The sequence below is a fragment of the Ammospiza nelsoni genome, chromosome 8, assembly GCF_027579445.1.
Source record: "Ammospiza nelsoni isolate bAmmNel1 chromosome 8, bAmmNel1.pri, whole genome shotgun sequence".
NCBI classification, from domain to species: Eukaryota; Metazoa; Chordata; class Aves; order Passeriformes; family Passerellidae; genus Ammospiza; species Ammospiza nelsoni.
This window is the reverse complement of record NC_080640.1, coordinates 15544779-15568658: the sequence shown is the minus strand read 5'-3', so window position 1 is coordinate 15568658 and position 23880 is coordinate 15544779. Positions and strand designations below refer to the sequence as shown.

At 39.8% G+C, this 23880-nt stretch overlaps 1 protein-coding gene across 4 annotated transcripts in view; it reads right to left on the bottom strand.

The window, feature by feature from the left end:
• Positions 1-10435: 10435 nt before the first annotated feature.
• BTAF1 (B-TFIID TATA-box binding protein associated factor 1) overlaps positions 10436-23880 on the bottom strand; it is a 44272-nt gene continuing 30827 nt past the window's right edge. For 3 of the 4 annotated variants that reach the window (XM_059477607.1, XM_059477604.1, XM_059477606.1), the window contains exons 21-38: positions 23602-23792; positions 22535-22688; positions 22334-22443; positions 21136-21337; positions 20585-20733; positions 18059-18211; positions 17459-17580; positions 17084-17251; positions 16825-16902; positions 16615-16744; positions 15869-16010; positions 15573-15703; positions 15031-15156; positions 14145-14297; positions 13351-13562; positions 13032-13191; positions 12287-12457; positions 10436-12046 (exon numbers count right to left, since the gene is read on the bottom strand). In XM_059477607.1, the coding sequence (XP_059333590.1) occupies positions 11900-12046; positions 12287-12457; positions 13032-13191; positions 13351-13562; positions 14145-14297; positions 15031-15156; positions 15573-15703; positions 15869-16010; positions 16615-16744; positions 16825-16902; positions 17084-17251; positions 17459-17580; positions 18059-18211; positions 20585-20733; positions 21136-21337; positions 22334-22443; positions 22535-22688; positions 23602-23792 (2699 nt within the window). In that variant the 3' untranslated portion in view covers positions 10436-11899. Of the gene's footprint in view, positions 12047-12286; positions 12458-13031; positions 13192-13350; positions 13563-14144; positions 14298-15030; positions 15157-15572; positions 15704-15868; positions 16011-16614; positions 16745-16824; positions 16903-17083; positions 17252-17458; positions 17581-18058; positions 18212-20584; positions 20734-21135; positions 21338-22333; positions 22444-22534; positions 22689-23601; positions 23814-23880 lie in introns of all 4 variants that reach the window. The other variant, XM_059477605.1, reaches the window with a different exon arrangement.

Genomic DNA, 23880 nt, shown 5'->3' with positions numbered 1-23880 from the left:
ATGTCCTGAAGTGCTTTCAGTCTAAACACAAAAACCAAAATGAGCACGTAAAAGTAACAAAAAAAAGTGACCAAAAAGAAATAACTTGTCTGAGATCTTACAGCCAGTCAGGAATGCACTGGTGTCAGTTGTAATACTCAATAAAGCCAGTCCTTTTCCCAAAAGAAAAAACTAATTAATGTGATGATCTTTTTCTGCTTCCATCTCCATTGTAAAGAACATATATTGGTATAATTTAATTTCTATACTACTAACAACTACAAGGATATAAGGAGCTTTAATTGCTGGTTCTTTCTCACTGTGTAAAGAACTGAAGTTGAAAGTCTGATCCCTCTTTGAAAGGACTGTGTTGGGTAGAGAGGTTATGAACATTTCACTGGCTCTCTATCCCCAGCACAGGATTTTATTAGGTCAACATTTCAAAGACACGGCTGTGATGTTCAATAAGGACTGGCAGTATTCAAACAAAACTTGTACACAGAAAAGCACAATACAAGAAGCTGTTTCTCAGCAATATCCCATTACATACACATTTCCAACTGAGACTGAGCTAGTCAAAACCTATTCAATGCACTTAGGTTAACTCTACAAACCCCTTTGGATTGCAAATCAGATGGGCAGAAACTGGAAGAAAAGGTTTGCTCGGACATTAGAACAACTCAGGAGGACAAGTTGACAACAGCTCTGACACAGTCTGGCTCAGTTTCTGTTAGGCAGGTTAAAATGTATTGTTTGTACCAAATAAAGCATGAATAACAGCTCTGCCTTTGTGTGCCTCTTGCACCTCACTGCTGCTGGAGCTGCAGGAGACAATGCCCCCCACCCAGGACACTCACAGAAACTTCACCTGCAGCTTCCTCCTGTGGATTTCCTGCTGGGGCAAGGCTGGGCTCAGCGATGCAAGGGACTCTTCAGGCAGCTCTGTCTCAATATCTTACCAAGTCCTAGAGTCAGAATGCTGAGATTGTTTCTAATTTCAAGTTGTTCTGATCTAACCTCTCTTTTTTAGAAGTTATAACAAAGTGGTGCTCCCATTAACATATTTGATTAATTACTCTAAAGGATTTAACCCTGTGTTAACCTTTTTGCTCAGCTTTATTCTTGGAAGAAGAGCTAACAAGGCTGATTTCCTCATGCTCTAAGAGTGCACTATCATTCCTTTGGCCCACTGAGCAGCATACTGTCATCTTTTTGAAACAACAGGGATATTCTTTACACTGAAAAGAAGATTAATAGAAAATTGTGTGATGTGATGTAATCTGGGGAAAACAAAATCCCTTCTCTGTTTTTTTTCTGTATCCCCTGAAGAGTCAGGAGAATGTTTTTCAAGTAGCTGTAGGTAAGTAGCAATTACATTACCAGGACTTTTTTTGCATTTTAGCCAAAGGAAGTTTTGCTTTAACATGTGTAAAATGAACAGTCTGTGATGCAGAGACACAGCCACAGTTTCTTTTGTGATACAGTCTCTCTGTGATGCAGAGACACAACCACTCTCCCTCTCTTCCATAGGGAAGCACATAAAACCCAGACGAGAGTGAGCAGCCCGATGTCCTTACACATTGACATTCCATACTCCCCATGATACTTCAGATTGTGGAAAAGTTTCAGGGTAAAAGGAATCCCACACAAATCCACTCATATCCTAGCATGTTGCAGGCCTTTACACCAACATCACTGAACAATCACTCTTGTCCATAAAAATGGAAATATGACTGGGACTGCCATTTCCCCCTGGTGCTCCAGCTGTGCTCTAAAAGAAAAGGACAGCAGCTGGTATTTGTGCTCTGTTATGCAACCAGGATGAGGAACATTATTCCTGAATCCAAATCCTTTGGTTTAGACATGACAAAAATACCAAACTGCTCAGAAAGGAAGTTACAGGCACATGAGAAAGCTGCAACTAAATGCATAGAAATACCAAACCTGTCACAGTGAGGGACCTCTGCTGGCATTTCCTCAGGTGAGGTTACTCACAGGTCTGGACCTTTGGCCTCACCTTTAGCCAAAGGGCAAGATACAGACCGGGCAGTCCTGAATGTCACTGCTCCTGAGCATGTGTTCTCACTACCACAGTTAATTCAGAAGTACCTCAGATTAGAACTAACTAACTAACCCACTGTAACTCCCAGTGAACTCAAGTTTTTTACTGTGGTTCCTTGAATTTCAAGAAGCTGTGGACTCCAGGTACTGAGGTGTTCCTGCACCCTGGGGTGTGTCCCTCTGCCTGTGTGACTGTCCCTGGGGCTAGAGTAGGTGACTGCACTGCTGCAGAGCCCTGCCCTCCACCCCCCTGCAGGACAGCAAGATGGCTGCTGGACCATCTAATGCTGAAAAAAACTGCACCAGCTGCACCTCAACACATCTCCTCCCAGGATGTAAAGCCTCAGACTTTCTAGCTTCCAAAGTTTTGCTTTAACAGTATTCACCTCCTTAATCCTTTCCCCCCCTGCTTGTGTTTCAGAAACTCAGGCGGCAAGAACGCACCACTCGGCAATGCAGGATGTCTCCAGCAGTAACAAATGGACACTTTGGAAAACATAATTGCTGGGTTGGGGTTTTCAACACATCTCTGAAAACATAATCTCTTATAATTTGAGTCCTGACTATGCTACCACCTACTAACACACAGAAAGGCTCACTGAAGTGGAACTGCTCTTTAGCCTCACCATGATTAACACCTGCCACAGGAGATGTAAATTCCCTAGCAGCTGTGAGCTAGGATTAGAACAAGGTTGAGGTTTTTGTGGGTTTGGGTTGTGTTTTTTCTTTCAATGATGAGGAAAAATAAAGAGCTTTAAGAGACATAGTTTCTCTTTTCCCAGTTTTCTCTTTGCCTATTTCTCAAACACAAGATATTTTTTTCCCCCTTTCAGAATTTGCTTTGGAAGCTTTAAATGCTGATGGGGAAACCTGTTGCAATAATTTTTAGAGCAACCTTTCTTCCTATACTTTAAGTCTCCTACCACATTTATTCTACCTTAAATACCTGCATCACTAGGTACTTCCTAAAATACAATTTACAGTTTATGAAACATTTTCTGCACATCTGCAGAGAACAGGCTGATTACATGGTCCCATCACCTTTTTGCAACTCAGCAACTGACCTGGATGAAACACCTTCTCTCTTGTCATCAGGTTTCCAAGCAGCCAGTGATAATTCCCCAACAATTACCAGTCATCCATGGCAAGCGATGAGATAGGACTCAGAACTGCCAACTCCCAAATATTTATGGGAATGTTTCTTGCTCCTCTCACCCCCCTGTAAAGTAGAATGGGCACATTTACACAAAAGCATTGAATTTCTAGCTATAATTCTAGTTCTCATAAGGTCAGTTAAATTTGAAATAGTGATGCCTAACATTTTTGTTATTTTGTGAACTGCTTTACTTTAAAACTAATGTCTGAATCTGGCGGGGGCATGGGTTGGGGTATGTGGAAATAGCAGAATTTTATGTCTGTGTTGTAAAGAAAACTTGTATCCAGATTAAAAACCACTATTCTAGTGAAAATTTTAAGGTATTGAGTTGTTGCAGAAACAGATCTTGATGCTTTTCAATTATTTTGAATTCCTCTGAGTGCTGATATACAAAAGTTAATGATATATAAAGCAAGAATGCATCTGAAGTCTCTCAGTATGCAAGAGATCTACTTCTGCCATTGTATCCTTACCTTCAAAAAATCCTAATTAGCAACTGGTCCAATCTTTTAATGAGTCTGTAACATCCTTTAACTCTGCAGCAACATGCCATTCAGATTGCCTTTCCTATTTTAATGTGACCTAAATTAAGGTTTAACTTTTACTCATCTCCTAACTTTCTCGGCTGTGAATAATCCTCACAGCTCAGTGATTTGGCTGGTATTTGTTACCTGGGACATGCTGCTTAATTGCTACTACCTGTCCTGACAAGCCCTCCGACTGAGACAGCTGACAAATGCCTAAAAACAAAATGAAAGGGGAAAACAGCAACAAATCCTCCTCATCTTGACTGGGTGGTGTGAAAATGGGGTTACCTCATCAGCCTTTGTAATTTTCAGGGATTAATTAAAGGATAATGTTTGCTGCAGAGGAGTTTATGAGGCAATAAATAGCTTTTGCGGCTGATTAAGTGCCAAAGCAAAGCTGATAAAGGCATCTAATAATTGCAAAAGCCATTTAGTGCCTTGAATACATCTCTTACTTTGTGACAGATCAGCAGCAGACTAACGAAACGGAGAGGGGCCCTCCTTGCCTTCAGAGACCTCGGGTGGATAACTAGAAAAGCCCACAAGGTGTCCAACTCTGCCCAAACCCGGGATGATCCTCACCTGGCAGGAATCCACGAAGCCGCAGCTGAGGCCGTCGGTTCTGCTGCTCTGAACGCCCCAACAGCGCAAAGGCCTCGCCGGGCCCCGCCTTGCCGGGCCCTGCACGGCCCCAGCCTTGCCCCGGGGTCCGGGGAGAGGGCTGGTTTCTGGGGCTCACAATGGCAAACCCGGGAACGGGAAGAGGATTCTTTTCTGGGGCTCACAATGGCAAACCCGGAGCGGGCTGAAATGGGAAGACGGGGAGTTTGAGGCCGGCTTGCACTGGGCAGCCGCCATCAGTGGGAGCCCTGAGGGCGGAGGGCGCTGCGGGGATCCCACACTGTGCCAGCCCCGCGGCCATCGCGGCCCCACGGGCGCTGAGGAGCCGTCCCTCCATCCCTTCCCCCGTGAGGGCCATGGCAGGAGCCCGAGGAGCAGAGTGGTGGTTCTGAGGCCCTTTCTTCTGTTATGCCATTTGGAGAGTGAGGGATAGTGAGGGCATGAAGGCAGGGAAGGGTTAGGTTGGGTGTTAGGACAAGGTTCTTCCCAGAGGGTGGCTGGGCACTGGAACAGGCTCTCCAGGGAAGTGGTCACAGCACCAGCCCTGACAGAGTTCAGCAGCTCTTTGGACAGTGCCTTCAGGAGCACAGTGTGGCTCTTAGGGCAGTCCTGGGCAGGGCCAGGAGTTGGACTCGCTGAGCCTTGTGGGTCCCTTTCAGTCGGGGATATTCTGTGGTTTCATGACTCTGTGAAGGCGGCGCTGGCTGCCACATTCTCATGGCCTGTGTTGGGCCTCAGCTCGTGTGGAAGGGTTGTTGTTTCTCTCTGGGTTTCTGTGCAGGTGCAAGAAGCTGTGGGGTGTTTGTAGCCATCTGCCACTTAAACTTATCAGAACTTTCAATCTGGCCGGTTTGTTTTCTCCTTTGGGGTGGCACAGCAGGCTCCTGTGGTGGTGGTTGGAGCTACTTTTCCTGCTTAAGTGGGAAGGGGATGAGGCAGCACACACCAGGATCCCAGTGGTAAGGCATTCTAATCTCTTCCACAGCGGTACTTCGGTGGCTTTGCCAGCTGTGACCACATCTGAATTGGAGGCAAAAATACTGCACAGTGGGAAACTGAGAGAAATAAACCAAACAGAGCCAGGGAAAATAGGCTGATGGCAAGTGCATCCCATGTCCCTTCCTCCTCCTTTACTTTTCCTGCCCCTACACAGCCCATGTAAATTGTCATGGGTTTTGGTGTTTTTTCACTCTCCTTGCTTTGTTTGCTGCCTTGCTCTTCAGCTGATAAATAATAGGCACAGCCAAAGAGTGATGCAACTTCTAACTGTGAGAACACAGAGTTCTGCATTTTATAAACAATAATTAACTACTGCTGACTGTGTCGGCTGTGAGAAGCCTGAAATGCTGATCACATCTTGCAGCTCTCACCAGGGCAGCAAAGACAGCAGAAGTACCAACTTTGAATTTTACCATGTTGTCCTTTCCAGCTTGCAAATGAACTGATGATTTAACTGATATGATGCCTAAGTGGGTGAACTTTAAATTAGTCATAAATGAAGACAGACACTGGTGGGCTGGCACTTACCGTGGGTTTTCTTATTTTGCATGATTCCTTCCTCTGCCATCTCTTGAAAACACATTCTCTTGAATATGAGCATGGGCTACATTTTGACTTTATGCTCAAGAAGTGAACTTTGCCTGTGTTTATATGAATCCAAATGTGTCCAAATGAACATGAAATAGCACCCGAGTACCTAAAGTTTAGTTGACAAGTTTGATTGTTGTGCTTTGTGAGTGATAATAATTGCAAAATAGAGGCCAAGAATGAACAGTTACAAGTGTCCCAGAAGTTTTATAATCTGGACTGTGTGGAGGCAAGGGCAGCATGGAGAAATAGATCAGAATACAGTGCAGTATTTTCCTAAAGGCACACACTTGTTTTGGTAATGCAAAGTTAAAGGTCAGTTTTGCTGTTAGGTGAGGCAGCTCTGATTCAGAAGAAAGGCAGGAATTGGAAAGCATAATTTTCTCGGAGTTGATGCATTTTTAATGTCTTCCCTCTCTGGCTACAGCAGAGATCATGACAAATTCAACTGACTTTTTTCAAGCTCTGTTGTTGCAAAAGCAGATTTTAACATCTGCGTTAGCTCTTCCCTTGGCTTACCATTACAGATTTCTACTTGAAGGCTTTATTTCTCAGATGCTGGGCTGTGATTGATAATTAAATCCCTGTAAGTGCAGTATGAGTCATGAGAAACAGGGTCAGAATACAGAAATGTGTATCTGGAGAGCACAGTATTTACTCAGAGAGAGCTAACATTGAAACAGCAGCAAAAAGCACACAAGTTGACCACATGAAATGCCTGGGCCGCTACACGGAGCACTATTCCCTTTTCTCAATGGAGTATCTAAGCACCCAGCCTGCATAAACTGTGAAATGTAATTACCCTGCCATATGGGAAAACTCTGGCAGGCACAGCCTTGGCATGGGCAGCACACACAGTCCTGCAAAGGCCCCTGGAACCAGAGTGCATTGGAGACATGGCCAGCATGTTCTGATAGCTCAGCTATTTCTGAGCCTCTCACTGGACTGCAGAGAAGTTCACTTTGCTGCATCCCTGGAACAGCCATTTGGCAGGATGCAGTGTATCCTTCCTTTCTCCCCCTTCCTGCAGCTTTTGCACCTGAGGCTGAATTTATGGGTTTGAAGTTTCTGCTCTCTGGATCAACTTCCTTGCCTCATCTGAAAAGGGAAAATGAGCAGTAAATGTTTTCCTTTAGTATGTGGAATACCTTTTACAACTTAGCAAATCCTGGTCTGAATTTTACTTTAAAAGAAAATACTGAAGGTCATTATCTGAAAGAGTTTGTGATTGTTTATTACTTTGTAAATTGTCAAACACCCAATTCCAAGTTAGCTACCCACATGACTGAGCTAAGAAAGCAGAACAAGTCTTGAACACATGACTTTTTAAAGGTTTGACAGCCTTAAGGAAGAATAGCCTAACAAATTTCTTAAACCCTCATGTGCTGGTTTGTGCAGATGGAAGGCTGGTGGGTACAACTCGAGATCTACCCACCAGCAAGTTGCAAGTTTGGATCCTAGTGTCTACAACAAGTTAATAAAAATGTCTTAACCTTGGCAAAGGACAACTTTCTCTCTTGTCTTCTTGCCTATCTACTGCAGCATATGCACAGTGTATTCAGCATTGTGTATTTAGCTGTTGCCCAAGAAAAAAAGATACAGAGGAGCTTGGATCTTCTACTCTTTATGCTAAATTTAAGGCACCTGTTAGCAATTGAAGAAAATTAAGGTTTTGTTGTTATTGCATAAGGTTTATGAATGGAGATGACTTGGCATTATGAGCACCATGCTTGCTCCAACCAGCAGAGCTCTGCCTGTGCACACACACAGATGAAGAGCATCTCCTTTTCAGTGACATCCAAGATCACAGGATTGTCAGTGTGAACTTAGAGCTCTGTTACCCTGCTGCTATCTGGTCCTCCCAGGAGGGGAGTGGCATTCCTGTACTGGAGAGGGTGGTGCTGTTAGTTTCACACCAAAGGAAGCTTTCCCTTGCTGGGCACAATACCTGAGTCTGGTCTGGCTGCCAGAATCAATTAAATCCTGATTCCTGAACAGGGAGTTGGCCTTAAAAACAATGTATCTGAACAGATACTTCAAACCTGCTGTAGAAGAGAATACTGAAGAACTAGTGAAGCTACTAGAAGATAAGGAGCCAACTGAAAGCGTTTCTGACACAAATTCAAAGGTCATGTCTTTTAATAGACCACTGAAAGAATTTAGATGGATTATCATCTCTATAAAAATCCTTATATTCAGAGAACTTTCCTTGAGAGTAATTCACTTAAATGTGATTTGAAAAATAATGTTTACTCTAAAGCATCTCTCTGCCTGGTTTAAAGAAAGAACTCCATCTTCCAAGCTTTTGATTACAAAGCAACTTAGCACAAGTCAGTTGCTGCTGTGATGCTTAAGAACTTTAAAGCTTGCCCTATGCCAGAGCTCTATTGACACTGCACACCAAGCTAGATTTAACACTTCATTATTTACCATTTGTAAGCAAGGTAATAAAAGCTTTGGTATGTGAATGTGTTTTCATCTTAGAAGTTTTCCACAGTTTCTAATATGGCCAAAAGCTGCCCTACTACTGCTTGAATTAAGGCTTAATTAGAAACATGTGCTCTTGGCCTTACAACCTGCAGAAAGTTGGGGATACCACTAATAGCAAATGCAAGCATTTCTCTTTAAATCTGGTAATCTTAAGGTAAAATATAAGATTTGTAAAGATAATGGGCTAAAGCAAAAGACTCAACTTGAACTAATTTCAGTTGAACTAAATCACTATGCATACCTTGGATATTCAGTGTAATTTCACTTTCACTAAGGAAAAAAAAACCTTATAAAAGCATCAGGGATAAGGATAAAAAAACAACCTAGAAACCTGCAATAGTTACAAGTAAATTTGCAGAAAGCAAGCAGCTTCCTGCCTAAGTGAATTCCAAATATAACATGCATGGAAAAAGACAGACTTGTTAGATTGAATTCTTAGTTTAACTAAGTACAACAGACACAGCAGAAGGGCAGGTGTGTTTATGCAGACCTGTTTGCAGAAGGTAGTTCTCCATTTAGTTTTAAGTAGTATTTCAAGCAGTCCTTAGGATTGGCTGAAAAGCAGCATTATGTGTACACTTGTTTGAAAGTCATTCTTTCCAGCCCAGAATGTGGCCACCAGTCAGAGGTATGTAGTTTTCACAGATTAGCAAGCTCTGAATCAGGAACTACATTAGTTTGGAGGTCTGGCTTTGGTGACTATTAGTGGTTTTTTGATGCTATTAAACGATGAGAGAGACTAGTTTAGGTCAGTGCAAATTACACACAATGCATCAAACCTTGAGTATGAGGCAGTGGAGAAGGCTGCCCAGAGAAGTTATGGATGCCCCATCCCTGGAAGTGCTCAGGGACAGGTTGAACAGTTCTTGGAGCAATCTGGTGTAGTGGAAGGTGTCCCTGCCCATGGAAGGGCTTTGGAATTGGATGATCTTTAGGGTTGCTTCCAACCCAAAGCATTCTGAGCCTGTGCATGGTTCTACTCAGTTCAGGTTTCTTTGGGCCTCCAGTGACTCCACCTGCAGTCAGTCAAGGCTTAGGCTGTATCCTCATTAGCAAGGAACAACCTGTACTAGGGGCAGAGTTGGGGAGCAAAATGGCTGGTGCTGAGAATCTGACTTATTTGAAGGTTTCATTTCAGCCTAGAAATAAATAAACTTTCCTATTCCAGCCCAGACCCTGGTCTGGTCCAGCTGAATACCCATTAAAGAGATCAAATACAGTTGGAAGCATTCTAAGAGCTATTTCTTGCTGGAGTTTCACTGTAAGTGAATCCAGTTTGTGCACTGAGGACACTGCACAAACAAGCCAGATCTTGCCAAATGCTCTGCTAGTTTGCAAAGCACACAACAGCTTTTTGTTAAATATTAAGGTAACAAAATTCAATTTTTTTATATAGTTGGTGCAGCGTTCCTCTTGGGCTACATTTCAAAGCATTAATTCACAGAACACTTAACATCAGCCAGTACATATAATATTCTTGAGATAATTATTCTAGGTTCTGCCTTCCCCTGTTTTTCAGGTGCAGGAGTCTTGTTGATGTGATATCCAAGAGAGCCATCACTAAAATTATTATGGTTGCATAGCAACCACAATGTGATAAATAAATGGCTTTAAAAAGTCCTAGGCTATTTCTTTCCCAACAGAACCCAAAGTTTCTTATCACTGCACCTAATAGAACTCTTGAAGAAAAACATATGCAATTTTTACCACTAAAGATGTTTCTTTATTCAAATATCTTGTTATTTCTAGGCACTATCACCAAATTACTGCACCAAGTTATCTTCAAGTACGCATTATTCCAGCACTGCAACTTCTCTGCAAACACCACCAAGACCCATCTTGTCTCCCCTGCTTGGATCATCAGCTGAAAGCACAACAGAAATGGTCTGAAGGTAGAAATTAACCAATATAACACTCATCATCCAGCTGTAATTTCCAAAAGCATTAGGTTTTTCATACAGCCAGATAAATCTTCCCTAGAGAAACAAAACTAAACATGGACAAACCCAACATGCAACTTATATATTCCCAGTTTGTTTTATTTTCATGGAATGCTAATTTAGTTACAATCTGGCAGTTCATAACTACTGAAATGTGACATTAATTCTTCTCCAATCCTATAGAACTGTCTTGATTTATATAGTTTTAAAACAATCTTATTTTACAATAGTTGAGGTCTCTGGTGGTTTTTAAGCTCTGATGCTTAAGCACACAGCAAGCTATAAACCTTAGGTTTTATATTTATACATATATTCTATGTATTCAGACAACTGCTGTAAGTTATCTATAACTTAATATTTATAAAAAAGTGCATATACTGGTACATATGCACATCTAGAAACACACTTTTATACTGCCTCCCTTTTTTATAAAAAGCTGCATAACATACAGCCATATTTTTCTCATTCACTGCTATTAAAGTCTTTTACTATCTTTGTTACACAACTTTAACTATTCAATTACCTCAAACTGAATGTAGGTACTTCTATGTATATTTTCTCCTAAAGAAAAAAGTCCTCCCTATTCCTTTAAGAAGCTTTAAATCATGCATTGGTTTAGTACACAGTCACTTTTAGCATGGATTTTAGAATCCTAGACAGTGTAAAATCTACTTCTGGAAAATGTCTGTCTGTATATTTAATTTCTTCTTTTAGTTACAAAAAATATATAGGATTGAAACATATGGAATACATGCATCTCTCAAAGTGGCTATATTCTAGCCTTATAGATAAATTAAAAAAGTACACCCCTGCTAACAGGATGCAAACATGGCCTCAAATAGGCCATTACCTGTATTTAATAGAGCTCATTACATTAAAAAGTTCAAGTCAGCTGTTCTCACAAGATGGTGTCAAAAGACTGAAGAGCATGATATATATATATATATAGCCAATATACAAAGGTGGGTGCACAGGCCTAGTGCCATTCCATTCTTCAATACTTTCAAGGCTTCTAGGCTTTGCCTCTGGTGATGTAACTCCTGAAATGATCTGAATGAAAGCTTAAGTTGAAAATTGCTTTTTAAATATACCATAAAAGTAAGTTGTGTTTAAAAGAAAAATGTACACTGAACAACCTGAAGTACTCACTGAAACAACTGTACAAAACTATTATAGATACAGAAAGAAAGAATGGTGGACTTAACTGCAAACACAAGTCACACTTGTTAACAGATGTAAAACCTGCTATGTTTTAATTCTTCTACCAAGTAAGAATTTGCAGCTGTTCAGAACAAGTAAAATTTGAACCACCTCACAATGTTTACATTTAAAGTTTTTATACAGTGCAAACGTTTAAGACAGAATAACTTCCCAGTGAAAGAGCTGACACTACTTCATGCCAGTCTTTTGAAGATTCTTCTTTCAGTAAGTCTATTTACACATTAAGCTAAAGGTTCACTCTATATGCTTTGAAGTTTGCTGAATATCAGCAGAAAAATATGTGAACTAGCAGCAGTTGTATTACAAATATGTGGTGGTTACTTTAATGAATGCATAAAGTTTTCAAGACTGTATTCAGTGTCATACTGCTCTTGATCCCATAGTTCTCCAAGGTTTTCAAGTACTGATTTCATTGATGCTTTCCCAGAAGAGGTAGAGGTATCTGCTTTTTCAGTTTTGCCATCCTTCACAAAAGAAAAAAAATTCCTGTTAATATACAGAATAATGTTTTCAACAATCTAATAAATTCTTCAAGTCTGATAATTCTTCTGGGGAAATATCACTTCCTCCTGTTGCTCAGAGAGCTGTCTACTATTCATCAGTCCAACTTAAGCATTCATGTGATTAAATTTTACATTTAAAAGCAAAGCTTTTCCCTAAGCTGACTCTATTTTTGGTAGGTATTTGTAAAACTGTTTCTTTACCTTGTCAAGAGTGAACAGATCAAGAAGCTGCTCTGTTCCCATGCTCTGTAGGCTTGCATTTTCTTGGCTGATCACTGTATTTGCAATATTCATTTTGAACTTTTGAAGACCCATGATCTTCTCTTCCAGAGTTCCCCTGGTTATCAGGCGATATACATTAACAACACGTTTCTGAAAGAAAAAAAACCCACATTTAGCTAACAAGTATCATCTCAGATATTCAGGAAAGCATAAGATTTTAGTGTTTAGCATGGACAGTCTAAAGGCAGTTTGGGCTGGAGCCACCCTTCAGTAACTCTACTCAGTCTGACGGACATTAGATGGAAAGCACAAGACTGCCACTATACAGTAGAAACATCTTCAGTTGCCTCTGTACTCTGGAAGAATTCACTGATTTTTACAGCTCTAGAGGAAAACTACCACCACTCATTCTTGCACCAGAGAGGAACAACTCTGCAGGCTGTCCCTTCAGTTCCTTGTCTCAGTCCTGAGTTATCTCTTCCTCCACCAAAGGGTGATTCTTCTCTGGCCTCTCCCCAGCAGCTCAGGAAGTACAGAAGAGAAGACTTATCAAGTTGAGGGTAGAATAAGGAAGAATGCACTTCAGCAGCTGGGATATTTGCAAGAAGTATGAATGGAAGCTTGATAGAAACCCAGAGATGTCACTTTGTTATACATTACAAACTCTCTCAAGCAAATTCAGCATGAGAAAAGCCACCCTTACGGGAAATGAAGAGGTTTTCACCTGCCCAATGCGATGTGCCCGATCCATGGCTTGCAGGTCTCTCATCGGGTTCCAGTCATGTTCCACAAACACAACGGTGTCAGCCCCTGTCAAGTTAAGTCCCAGTCCACCAACGTGAGTGGTGAGCAAAAGAACATCTATAGATGGGTCATTATTAAACCTGCATACAAGAAAAGGTTAAGCACGGTAAGTTTCATTTAAATAAAGAATTTATGAACCTCATCTGCTTTGAGGCAGATAAAAAAACCCAATTTTGCACCATCTAAATAACACAGTTCATCAAAGCTGCCTCACAGTGGTTCTAGGGGATGAGGCATACCGGGAAACAATGGAATGTCTCTGCCCAGCAGGAATGCTGCCGTCCAGCCGCAGGTACGTAACTGAAGGTAACTGAGGTCTCAGAAGGTCGTGCTCCACTATGTCCAGCATACTCTTCAGCTGACAGAAGATAAGCACTCTGTGCTGGGCCACAACTGCTTCTGTACCACTTTCTGAAGATCCACCATTCCCCAAACCACAATCTAGCAGCAGCTTTAAGTAAAAGAACATTAAAGTGTGTCATCAAAATGACTGTAGAGCTCATATAAATATTGACATTCATTGATTATCAAAAGCAGAAATTAGAGAAACAAACTGCAGAAGGAAGTATCTAATTGACAGTCACTTAAATGACAAGGAGACAAAGTTTGGCTTCCCTGTCAAACTATGAAAAACTTAAGAGCCATTAAAAAATTAAAAGACCCCACTTTCTTTTCTTAAACTCTATTGTAAGTAAAACTATGGAAATGCAATCTAACTTTATCAAGTAGTCTCCTGTGTAATAAAAACGAAAAAAACCTGCAACAAGGAGGACAAGAAAAAAACATAAGTAAGGTTTTTCATATGCCAACAAATTATATAGACATCATCGCCATGAAGATTGTGTTTCCCCCTCCTTCTTAAATTATCAGGGAAAATAGGGCATATCCCTGAAACACTCTTGCATTCTTTTCATTTACTACTTAATTTTATTAAAAAGAGTTTTCCTATTGATGAAAGCTTATATAAGCATCCTAAACTGTAACAGCAGCAGAGACATTTGGGGAATTTAAGGCACAACAAATGTGTACTCACTTGTTTCAAAGCAGACAGCTTAGGTGCATGCTGGATGTCTCGAAGGGAAGAATTCTGAGCTGCAAGTTGCTCTGTAATTCTCTTGTACTCTGGGTGTTGGGTTGTGAGCACCAATGCTGGATGGTTGCAGAGCTTCCGCAAGTACTGCAATGCCTTGAATTATTTAAGAAATGAAGTTCAAAGAAATGATAAGCAAAAACACAGTTACAGAAAAAGGATTAACAGAATTAACTGTAAGTACAGGGGTCACTCTGCCACATTCCACAATCTGGACTTTATGGTGTATTTTCATCAAAGTTACACATTTAAAACCTGCATTTCAAATTGTATCCAAACACTGTTACACTCCTTGTGATCTTGGTCCCTTCTTTCTGGAAAAATGCAAGGATTTTCCACACTTTGATCTGAGTCTGCAGTAGAGGAAATGGGTTTGGGAGCACTTTGAGAATAATTGCTTCCAATTAACCAAGAGTTAATCTTCAGTTCTATAAGATCATGAACCTTCATAAATTCAGATCTACCATTAAGGAAACATTTTGTCCATGTTTCAGAATCTTAATGTTGAAGTGTAAGAGTTGATGCAATCAGAATTACTTCCCTCATTCTGAGGTTTTGCTCTCTCAGTACTCAGTTTTTACAAGATCCACAAAAGAGCGGAACTGAGCAGATCACATTAAAATGAGGCAATGTTATGCATCATAAGACACAAACTCATAATTTAAACATAATAGCTATACTTCACATTCCAGCCATAAATACTCTACTTAGATCATATGACCACAAATGTCTAAGTTTACTACTTGATTTTAATTTTCTACTAAACCTATAAATACAGTTACCAAAAATGTATATACTAGGTAATAAAAATTACTGAAAAAAACTGTACCTGAAATACATGACCTGTAGATTTAAGCTTTGGTTTTTCAGTTTCGTCATTCAGTGAAATTGAAGAAACTGTTTCATCAATATCACATTTGGCACGAGACTTGGCAAAATCTTCATAAAGCTGAACCTGCAGACCAGAGAATGAGTGTGTTTTTTCTGACAGAAGATAGTTCTATTCAGAGTTTAGTTTCAAGTTAAAATTCAGAATTATCATTTATCAAGAAAGCTATTTCATATGTAACAGAACATAAACTTTAACAACAGAATCTCTTGCCATTTATTCTCTTTCAACTTGGAAAGGGTTATTGAAAAACAATCTGCAGATACCTAAATGTTGTTCTTGAACAATGCCCAAAATTAAACTCAAGAAATATGTATTAATACAGGACTGGAATTAGTGTTTTAAACACATACTACAAAATTCTTTTAGTACACCCAGAGACTGTCAGAGCTGATATCAAATTGACACAGGAATACAGAATTCATGCCTTTGTGGTCTTAACTATGCTGAGAAATAAACTTTCAGCCACTTTTTAAGCATACCTGTAGAGGACTGAGAATACAGTAATAATCTTGAATAATTTTGGGTGGAAGATCTTGCAGCACATCCTCTTTCATTCTCCTTAGCAGGAATGGCAGCACTTGGCGGTGCAGAGCTTCCATTGCAAGTACCCCTAGTGAGGGCAACAGCAGCAGTGTTTTAGAAGAAAAACATATTTTTCAAACCATTCAGCTCCCCCTCAATCTCTGATGTTAGAAATAACCACACTTCTTTTCATTAGCAGATCTCATTTAAAAGGCTAAAACAAAAACCCAAAGATGAAACACTTGATCCTTACCAGCCTCTTGTTCTCGACTGGAGCTGCGGGCATCTCGGCTTGCCAGGATTGGTTTGCCATAGCGAGCTGCAAACTGGCGCTCAGTGCCCAGGAACCCTGGCATTAGGAAGTCAAACAACGACCACAACTCCAACACATTGTTCTGCACATAAAAGAAACATTTGATAAATTATTTTCATAAGGAATAAGTTGTTGCAAGGTATCAGAAAATGTTTCCATACATATTTAAAATCCTACAAACTTCACACTATAACCTAGGTCCCAAGCTCCTGGAGCTTGGTGGCTCTTTCATCCATCTGAGTAACAAAAATACCTCTGCATGCACCTGAATGTATAAATGGACTTTCCACTGTGTCCAGTGCCTTAAGCCACAACCAGAGTTTTCCTGATTAACAAAACCCAGGACACACCAGTGGTCTTAGTCCTGGGTGAGACAGATACTGCAGAGCCAAGTCATCTGGACAAAGTTCAAAATCTGGAGATCTCAGAATTGAGTTTCCTGCTAATTTTACTTGAGGAAGTGGTAGAGAAAGTCTTGCTGCCAACTTTTGAACTCCATTAATACCACAAAACTTGCATTCATTCCCCTATACACAGATATACCAGGAAAGGGAAAGATGATGTTTTGAGCATTTAGAAATGAAAAGCTGTTTTACAATGTATAATTTGAACAAGATGATTGTTAAAAGGTACAATAAAGCTGAGTGCAAGACGGACCTATTCATCCAAAATAGAAAATCAATTACCTGGATTGGTGTCCCAGAAAGAATTATCCTGTAATTAGCAGTCAGCTGTTTTACTGCTTTTGACAGCTTTGTTTTTCCATTTTTTATTACATGGCCTTCATCAAGAATGCAGTAATTAAACTTAATATTTCTGGAAAAGAAGAACCCAGACTTAAGTAGCATTTAAAATTGTAAGCTATTAAAAACCTCAGAAAACAAGCCAATTCTTACCTGAAGAAGTCAATGTCATTTCTTACAACATCATATGAAGCCACTATGAGATTGTGTCTTTTCACCTGGTGTTGCAATCTTAAAAAAAAAAAAAATTAGTTAATTGAAGTGTTCCTTACTTGTTATTATTTCAGCCTTTAAGGACACCACCACAAATGTTTCCATACCCACAAACTATGCTTCAGTAGTAGTAAAGTATATTGAAAACTTCCATGTGTGATATTTTACTGTAAACCAGTTATAAATGCAAGATTGTTACCTTGCTCTCTCAGTAGGAGGTCCTGTATAGTGCAATGGATTAAGATATTCTTTTGAGCAAAATTTGCCCACTTCATCCACCCAGTGTCCTGTGAGTGTAGGAGGACACACCACCAAGGAGGGAAGAGGAACACTGTCCACCAGTTTTGTTCTTGCATATTCCTGAGCCCTTGAAGAATATAAAATAAGAGTTTAAAAAACTTGTTTTTCACAGAAGAGTTGAGGTGAGAAGGGATCTGTGGAGTCCACCTGGTCTAAACCCTCTATCCAAGCACAGCCACACACAGTCACAGTTGCTCAGGACTATGTCCAGATTCATTACCACACAAGACTTATAATTAAAGTCTAAGACAAAATGTGATTTGTTTAAGCTTACCTGAGGCAATGATCACCTGCAAGAATGCAAATGGATTGTAAAGTTTTTCCTAAACCCATGTCATCACAAAGAATTCCATGAAGTTTGTATTTATTGAGAAATGCAAGCCAGTTCACTCCATCCTGAAATTAGAAAAGGAGAGTGACTCAATAAAACCTGGCTTTTTGCTAGTTGAGCTTCAGTTCACACATCCATATGTTCAGTGACCCAGCACTGCCAAACCAGGAGCTGGTTCCCCACCACAAATGCATCCCCTACAGCCCATTCACTAAAAGCAGGAGGAATAAAGGGAAAACCAAACATCCAAATAGTACAGTGAGGCCTGGCTTTACAGTGCTGGGCTGCCACAGTCAGTGTTAGCAAGGCACAGCCCACTGACCATTCCCAGAAAAGGCAAAATCCAAGAAGGGGAAAAATATCACTAGAACAGTATAGAAAGGATGCATTACTTCATTTGTTCTTCCATACCCAGAGTCCAAGATACACACTGCACAACAAAAACCAAACACCCAAAAAATTCACAAGAAAAATGTATCTGAACAACTCCTACTATCCCATGAAACCATATCAGACTGGAACTTTAAAAATATAAGCTGTTACCTGCTGGTATTTTCTGAGCTCTGCTTTGATTGGTACTGGAATTTCATAGTTTTCCAGTTTTTTTCCATCCAGTAATTGCTCCAGAAAGTGACGTTCTTTAGCCTTCATCCTGATTAATTCTTCAGACATGTTTGGTGGGTCTGGTATACCAGCCTAGGGTAACATTTTAAAGCAGTCATGTAAGGGCTACAGGACTAAACTGCCACACAGAGAAGAAGAACTTAAACCTCACATTACTCAGACATTTTAAACACACAGTAAAGATCTGCAATCTTCTCAACTGTATGATTCTAAACTCAAAAGTTAAATACTATATTTAGCTATACTTGTTTGATTACTTGCAGGTCAAAACATGCAGAGTTGCAAGGTTCAAGAGATAAATCCTGCCCCAAAAGGACACTTTGAAAAGATTGATAAAAATTACACAAGAGATAGAAAATTCTGGTCAAGCTGCTAAGATTCTACAAAGACTGAGCTATTCTACCTCTAATCAGAGGGTTTATCTGGCTTGCTAGAGAATCCTATGACACCCACTCCTCTTGAGCCACAAGCTACCATCCAAAGTTTGATGGATTTTTCTCCTACTTAGCAGAATTAGATCTAAAGTGATACTGAAACCCACAGGATGAATTCAAGCAGTTGGAAACTGTTGGGAGAAAAAAACAAAACCTGAACCCCTCTAGGTCTGTAACAGCAGACCTTTACTTCCTAGGTACTCCCCATACCAGGCCAGAGGCCCAAAGAAGGCATGTGGGGGCCAAATATACTCATTCTTGCTTGCAAATTACACACAGCAGCAGCAGAGGCACTGCCATTTTACCAACATCACATCTGTCATCCCATTTTTCTGGGCCTCTTCCATCCTCTTTCAATTAGTCAGCTTTACTTCAAAACCCATCTTACTGAGCACTTACAGAGGGCTCCTGACTAAAAAAATCCTCTACCAAATATTGCCACCATGTATGTGGTTAGTAAGGAAGGGGGATGTTAGTACTGCCCCACAGGATATTTAAATACACACACAGACAGGGACAGCAGCCTCCTTGTTCAATGCTCTGCCTACACTCCCTTTTGCAGATCCCACCTGCAGTATGAACACTGTGGCAGGTCATTTGGTTCAAATATGTTGTCAGCTTGCAGCAGAATTGCTTATCAATACAAGTTTGATCAAGTTGAACCATTTATCTTACAATCCCTCTCTCAGTAATACTTTCACTTTTATGGTTGCAGGAATATTCAATTTGAGCATAAAGATGCAGAAAACAGAGCATAGTTAAGTTGCCCCAATTCACTTAATGCTATTTATCTATTGTTAAATAAAATACTGTTCCATGACAATACGAGTATTTTCTCTCACTATTAATCTGCTTCACTCTATGCTCACATATTTAATATAGTTCAGTATCTGATACTGAACTTGACCAGAAATGGAAATTTGAAGGCACTTCTTCCATAAATATGGAAAATAAATATGACGTGATCATGCATATGCATGCAATTAATAAAACCAGTACAGTAGGTTTTAAGAGATTCTCACTGAACTTTATTAAAATAGCTTTAACCCTCCCCCAAGCTAGGAGTATTCCACAGCACTGTGTTTAGGATGCATATGAAGAAGGGCCTGGTGCAAATGGCACTGCAATGAGCATGCTAGAAATTAAGTTCTTTGCTCCCTTTCAACCAGTTGAACATCTCAGTGTAAGCACACAAAGTAAGTGTGGTCCTGTTAAGGCAGATCACTAGTTATCAGATACTGAGGTTCTATTGTGCTAAATTAAAAAGTGAAAGAATAAAAAATGCATTAAGCTGACAATTGCTTTTCATTACTGCTGTGGAAATTCTAAATTGTCTTCTATTACCATCTGGTGGTCACATTAAGTTACTTAGAAGCATTGTAGTCCTTGATGCACAACATCAGAAGTTGTCTGAGCTATGCAAGTTATAGCAGGAATGAAAGACTGAAACAGATCTGTACTGATTAAGCACTACTGCATCATAATATACAATATTTTACCTCTATATGTAGGGTGGTGCTTTTTGATTTTAGGAACTAGTAATAAGTGACCCTACTTATCCCGACATTATTTCTATTACTTTTCTATTTCTATTATTTTTGATTTTGCCTTTAAACCAGTACTGCTTCTGTGCATTTCTCTTGACAACATACTTAGCAACACACATACCTAAGGAGAGTGCACACACAATGCCTAAAGGTTTTAAACCCAAGCTAAGAAAAGCAGCATTACACACAAAATTAATAAATCTACCGTTTAATTTTGTGCATGCAGCTGGCATGAGCTTCTTATAAAGAAAAATTTTATTTTAACATTAAATTAGAAAATTGCTAACACAGGGTCCAATTTTGCTCATTTTAAATGGCACATCTTCTATTATTTGATATGGACTCAACACCTATAAAACCAGTTACTCATTCAGCATTTAATAAGCCAGAAGCCTGGACTTTGCAGCTGGTGAGAGTGGATGCAGGACAGCTCACACATCCCTGTACTTACAGCTGGAGCTTACCTCAAGAGGCATCAGTCTGATCAGTGTGGCAAAGCACTGAGTGGCCATAAAACGTACACTGTTTGTCTGATCACTCATTCTGCCCAGAACTGGAACCACCAGGAGAACAATGTATGGGACAATACCAACATCCAGCTGCTCCATTACACCTGCAGTGCTCATTAAGGAAATAGTTTTTAATAGTTCAGGTTTGTCTGACAAATATTCACCCAGGAGATTTCACACTCAGTAAGTCATTAATTGTTACACTTGGATGAATGAAATTTCTAGTAACAAAGCAATGCAGAAGCAGGGAAATCTGATCTACCCAATTACATTTAGCCAGCAAAGTGCATGGTTTGAGAAACCGAATCACCTCCACCAAAATGTCACATGGCAGATAAAATACGGGCAATGTAAATGAAACTTTCTTCTGTTTCTTTCCACAGAACAAAAACCAGCTTAGTATTTTATTTCATTCCTCCTCCCATTTTTTTCAGGCAACTATTTTTGTTCACCCAAGTGAAACAACAAAGAATCTTCTGCATTTCTGAATACCCAAGCAAGGATACATGCAAGTGCTTCAATTGCACCCTCTTGTTTGGTGTTGTCATCTATTGCTCCCAGCCACGGCAGAACTTTCTCTAGAAAGATATTCATTGTTTCCATGGTTGCTATTTTGCTCATAACACCCACACAACGGGAAGCCATGTGTCTCACAGCAGTGCTGGGATGTTGAAGGCACATGTAAAGATGAGGCAAATGCTGTATTAACTGAACAAAAGAAAAAGGTGCAGGGAGTAAAGGTTAATATGAATAATAAAAAAAATAGTGGTTTTTTTTAACTACAGAGTCTTTTAAAGTAATTTAAGAATGCTTGGAATGGCTCCTTTGCAAGATATAATTGTTTAAAATGAAAAAATTATTTCAGAAGAAAAAGGCAATTGAAACTTTGAACATGTATTACTCCCCAATACAGACAAAATTCAGAGTGACAAAATATTCAGCATTTCAGTCAAAATCAAAATTAATTGAGTCCTTAGTTAGCAAGGAAGTATTTCACACTGAAAAGATAGTACTAAATACCCAGTATTTTTTATTAAAGAGAAAATAATTATTTCTTAAATACAGATACACAGATTTAAGAATTCCTTCCAGCTAGCAAATTTGTCCTGGACTCATTCCCTTTGTGTTTATGCAGATTAATTACTCATATTGGGAATCTCAATAATTCTGTGTGACAAGGAGGACACCCAGAAGGAAATCTGCATCTCCCCAGCAGGGTATACATCAATGTCTCTGGTGTGTGTATGTGTCTTCCTTTTAATCAGAGCAGATATGCCTCTGTACTGGATACCTAAACAGATGGTCAGGTTTTTCCTAGTGTGCAAGTCCCTAAATACTAGCTTTGATGAACCAAGTTCAGCCTCTCTGACATTCTACAAATTTCTTTTCAACTGCACACAGTATTAGCAGAACCAAAATCAATTTACACAATAACCACATACCACATTTATGTATATATACATAAAAGGCATGTATTAAAAAAGTCTTTCAGTCAGCCACACAGTGCTACATCACCACATTTTAATCTGCACTTTCATAACAAACAGAAGGCATCATATTACCAGTCTGTTCTCCAGGTCTAGGAAATACAGAGTTAGAATAAAGCAGAGCAGAGATGCTGATTCCAGTGTAACACAACAAGACACAATAAAGACTTAAACTAGCAACAGAGAGACTGAAGTGTTTCATGCAAAAGCTGATTACCAGAGGATGTAGCTGAGTGTCCATTGAAGCTGCTGTTGTTTCAAAAACCTGCAAGGAATTCACCAGCTCCTGGGCAGGAGCATCTCCTTTTTCCAGTAACAGCTTTCGGTCTGGTAAAAACAGAAATGGTGCTCAGTTTCAGACTGACATACTGACTCCAGCCTGCCACCCTTCCCCAGCTTAAATCAGAAGCGCAATTACCAAAATTATTTATGTGAATGTTGTTCCTTAACGAACCAACCATAGCATCCCAGAGATGTGGCAATCCCGTTGCCATTTCAGCACCAAAATGTTTAGCTATAGTAGATAAGGCAAATTCAGCTCCTCTTCTCTGTACAACATAAGGTTTCTGAGCCTAGAATGAAACAATTCAAAGGTTAGATACATTTAATAACAATTATTGTCAAGGGTGACCTCTCATTACATAGGCATTCAATTCTGATTGTGTTTATACCTACCTACAACACATTCACCAACAGATTTTTTCCTGAGTTAATTCCTTTATTCTTTATACATGTGTAAAAAACAAAAATTCTTTCACAGCCAATTATTTAAAGTCTATAAATCTGAGATTTGGTCTTTGATGGTACCGGTCCATTTCAACAAGATGTTTCCAAGTGGTTCTGGTTCCAGAACCTCAGATATGGCCAATACAGTGATACCAAGAACAGTACTTACTAGAAAACTTAAAATACTTGATTTGTTATTTATCCCTCTCTCTTGCTCTCTCTGGCAAGCAGAATTAATAGAAAACATTAATTATTAAGAATAAAATCCACAACACTGTTTAGGAGTTCACAATCCTGCCTAGAACCTCATTAAAACATGCTGAAGTTTGAAATTAACAAAAGGGAAGAGTTTAGGACACCAAGTATGGAAGTCGCACAGACATGCTGTTTTACAACCATATTTCAATTGCTGGTTTTAATGCTTCAGGAGCATCCACCAGGCATTGAGATGGACCAACACTAACATGGCCAGGTCACAGCTCATGTCATCTTGTGTTTGTTCCACCCACTGTGGAAATCCATCTCCATGAACTTATGTTGATATTCATATTCTACAGTAAATACAACATCTCAGGAGTTAATTTTCTTAATGACAAACATTTAAAACATCAAACATAAGCTGCTTGCAATCACAAAACTTCCTGTTTTGTGGTGCAAAACCCCTGCCACCCTACTACAAAGGTATCAACTCCAGTGAATTCAAAGTAATGGAAAGGAGGGGTGGATGTGAAGTTGCAAATTCAAGCTGTAGAAATGTACCTCATCAAGTTCTGTAGGAATGCTTCCACTGCTGCCTGTGGGGAGATCTGCAATAGGGGCTTTTGGAGCTTTTGGCGTAGGACCTCGCCGACTTGTGATGGCAAAAGCAGCTTTCTGATGTCTGTACAGTGTAATTATTCCCCTGTGCTTAGTAACTGTGTGCTGCATCCCATCTTTATCAGAGTTGGGACCTAAAAGAAAAGGGAGAACAGCTGACAACACTTTAAGCTGTAGTTTAACACATAGGGGGAAGTGAGAGCTACCTACAAGTCATCTGCT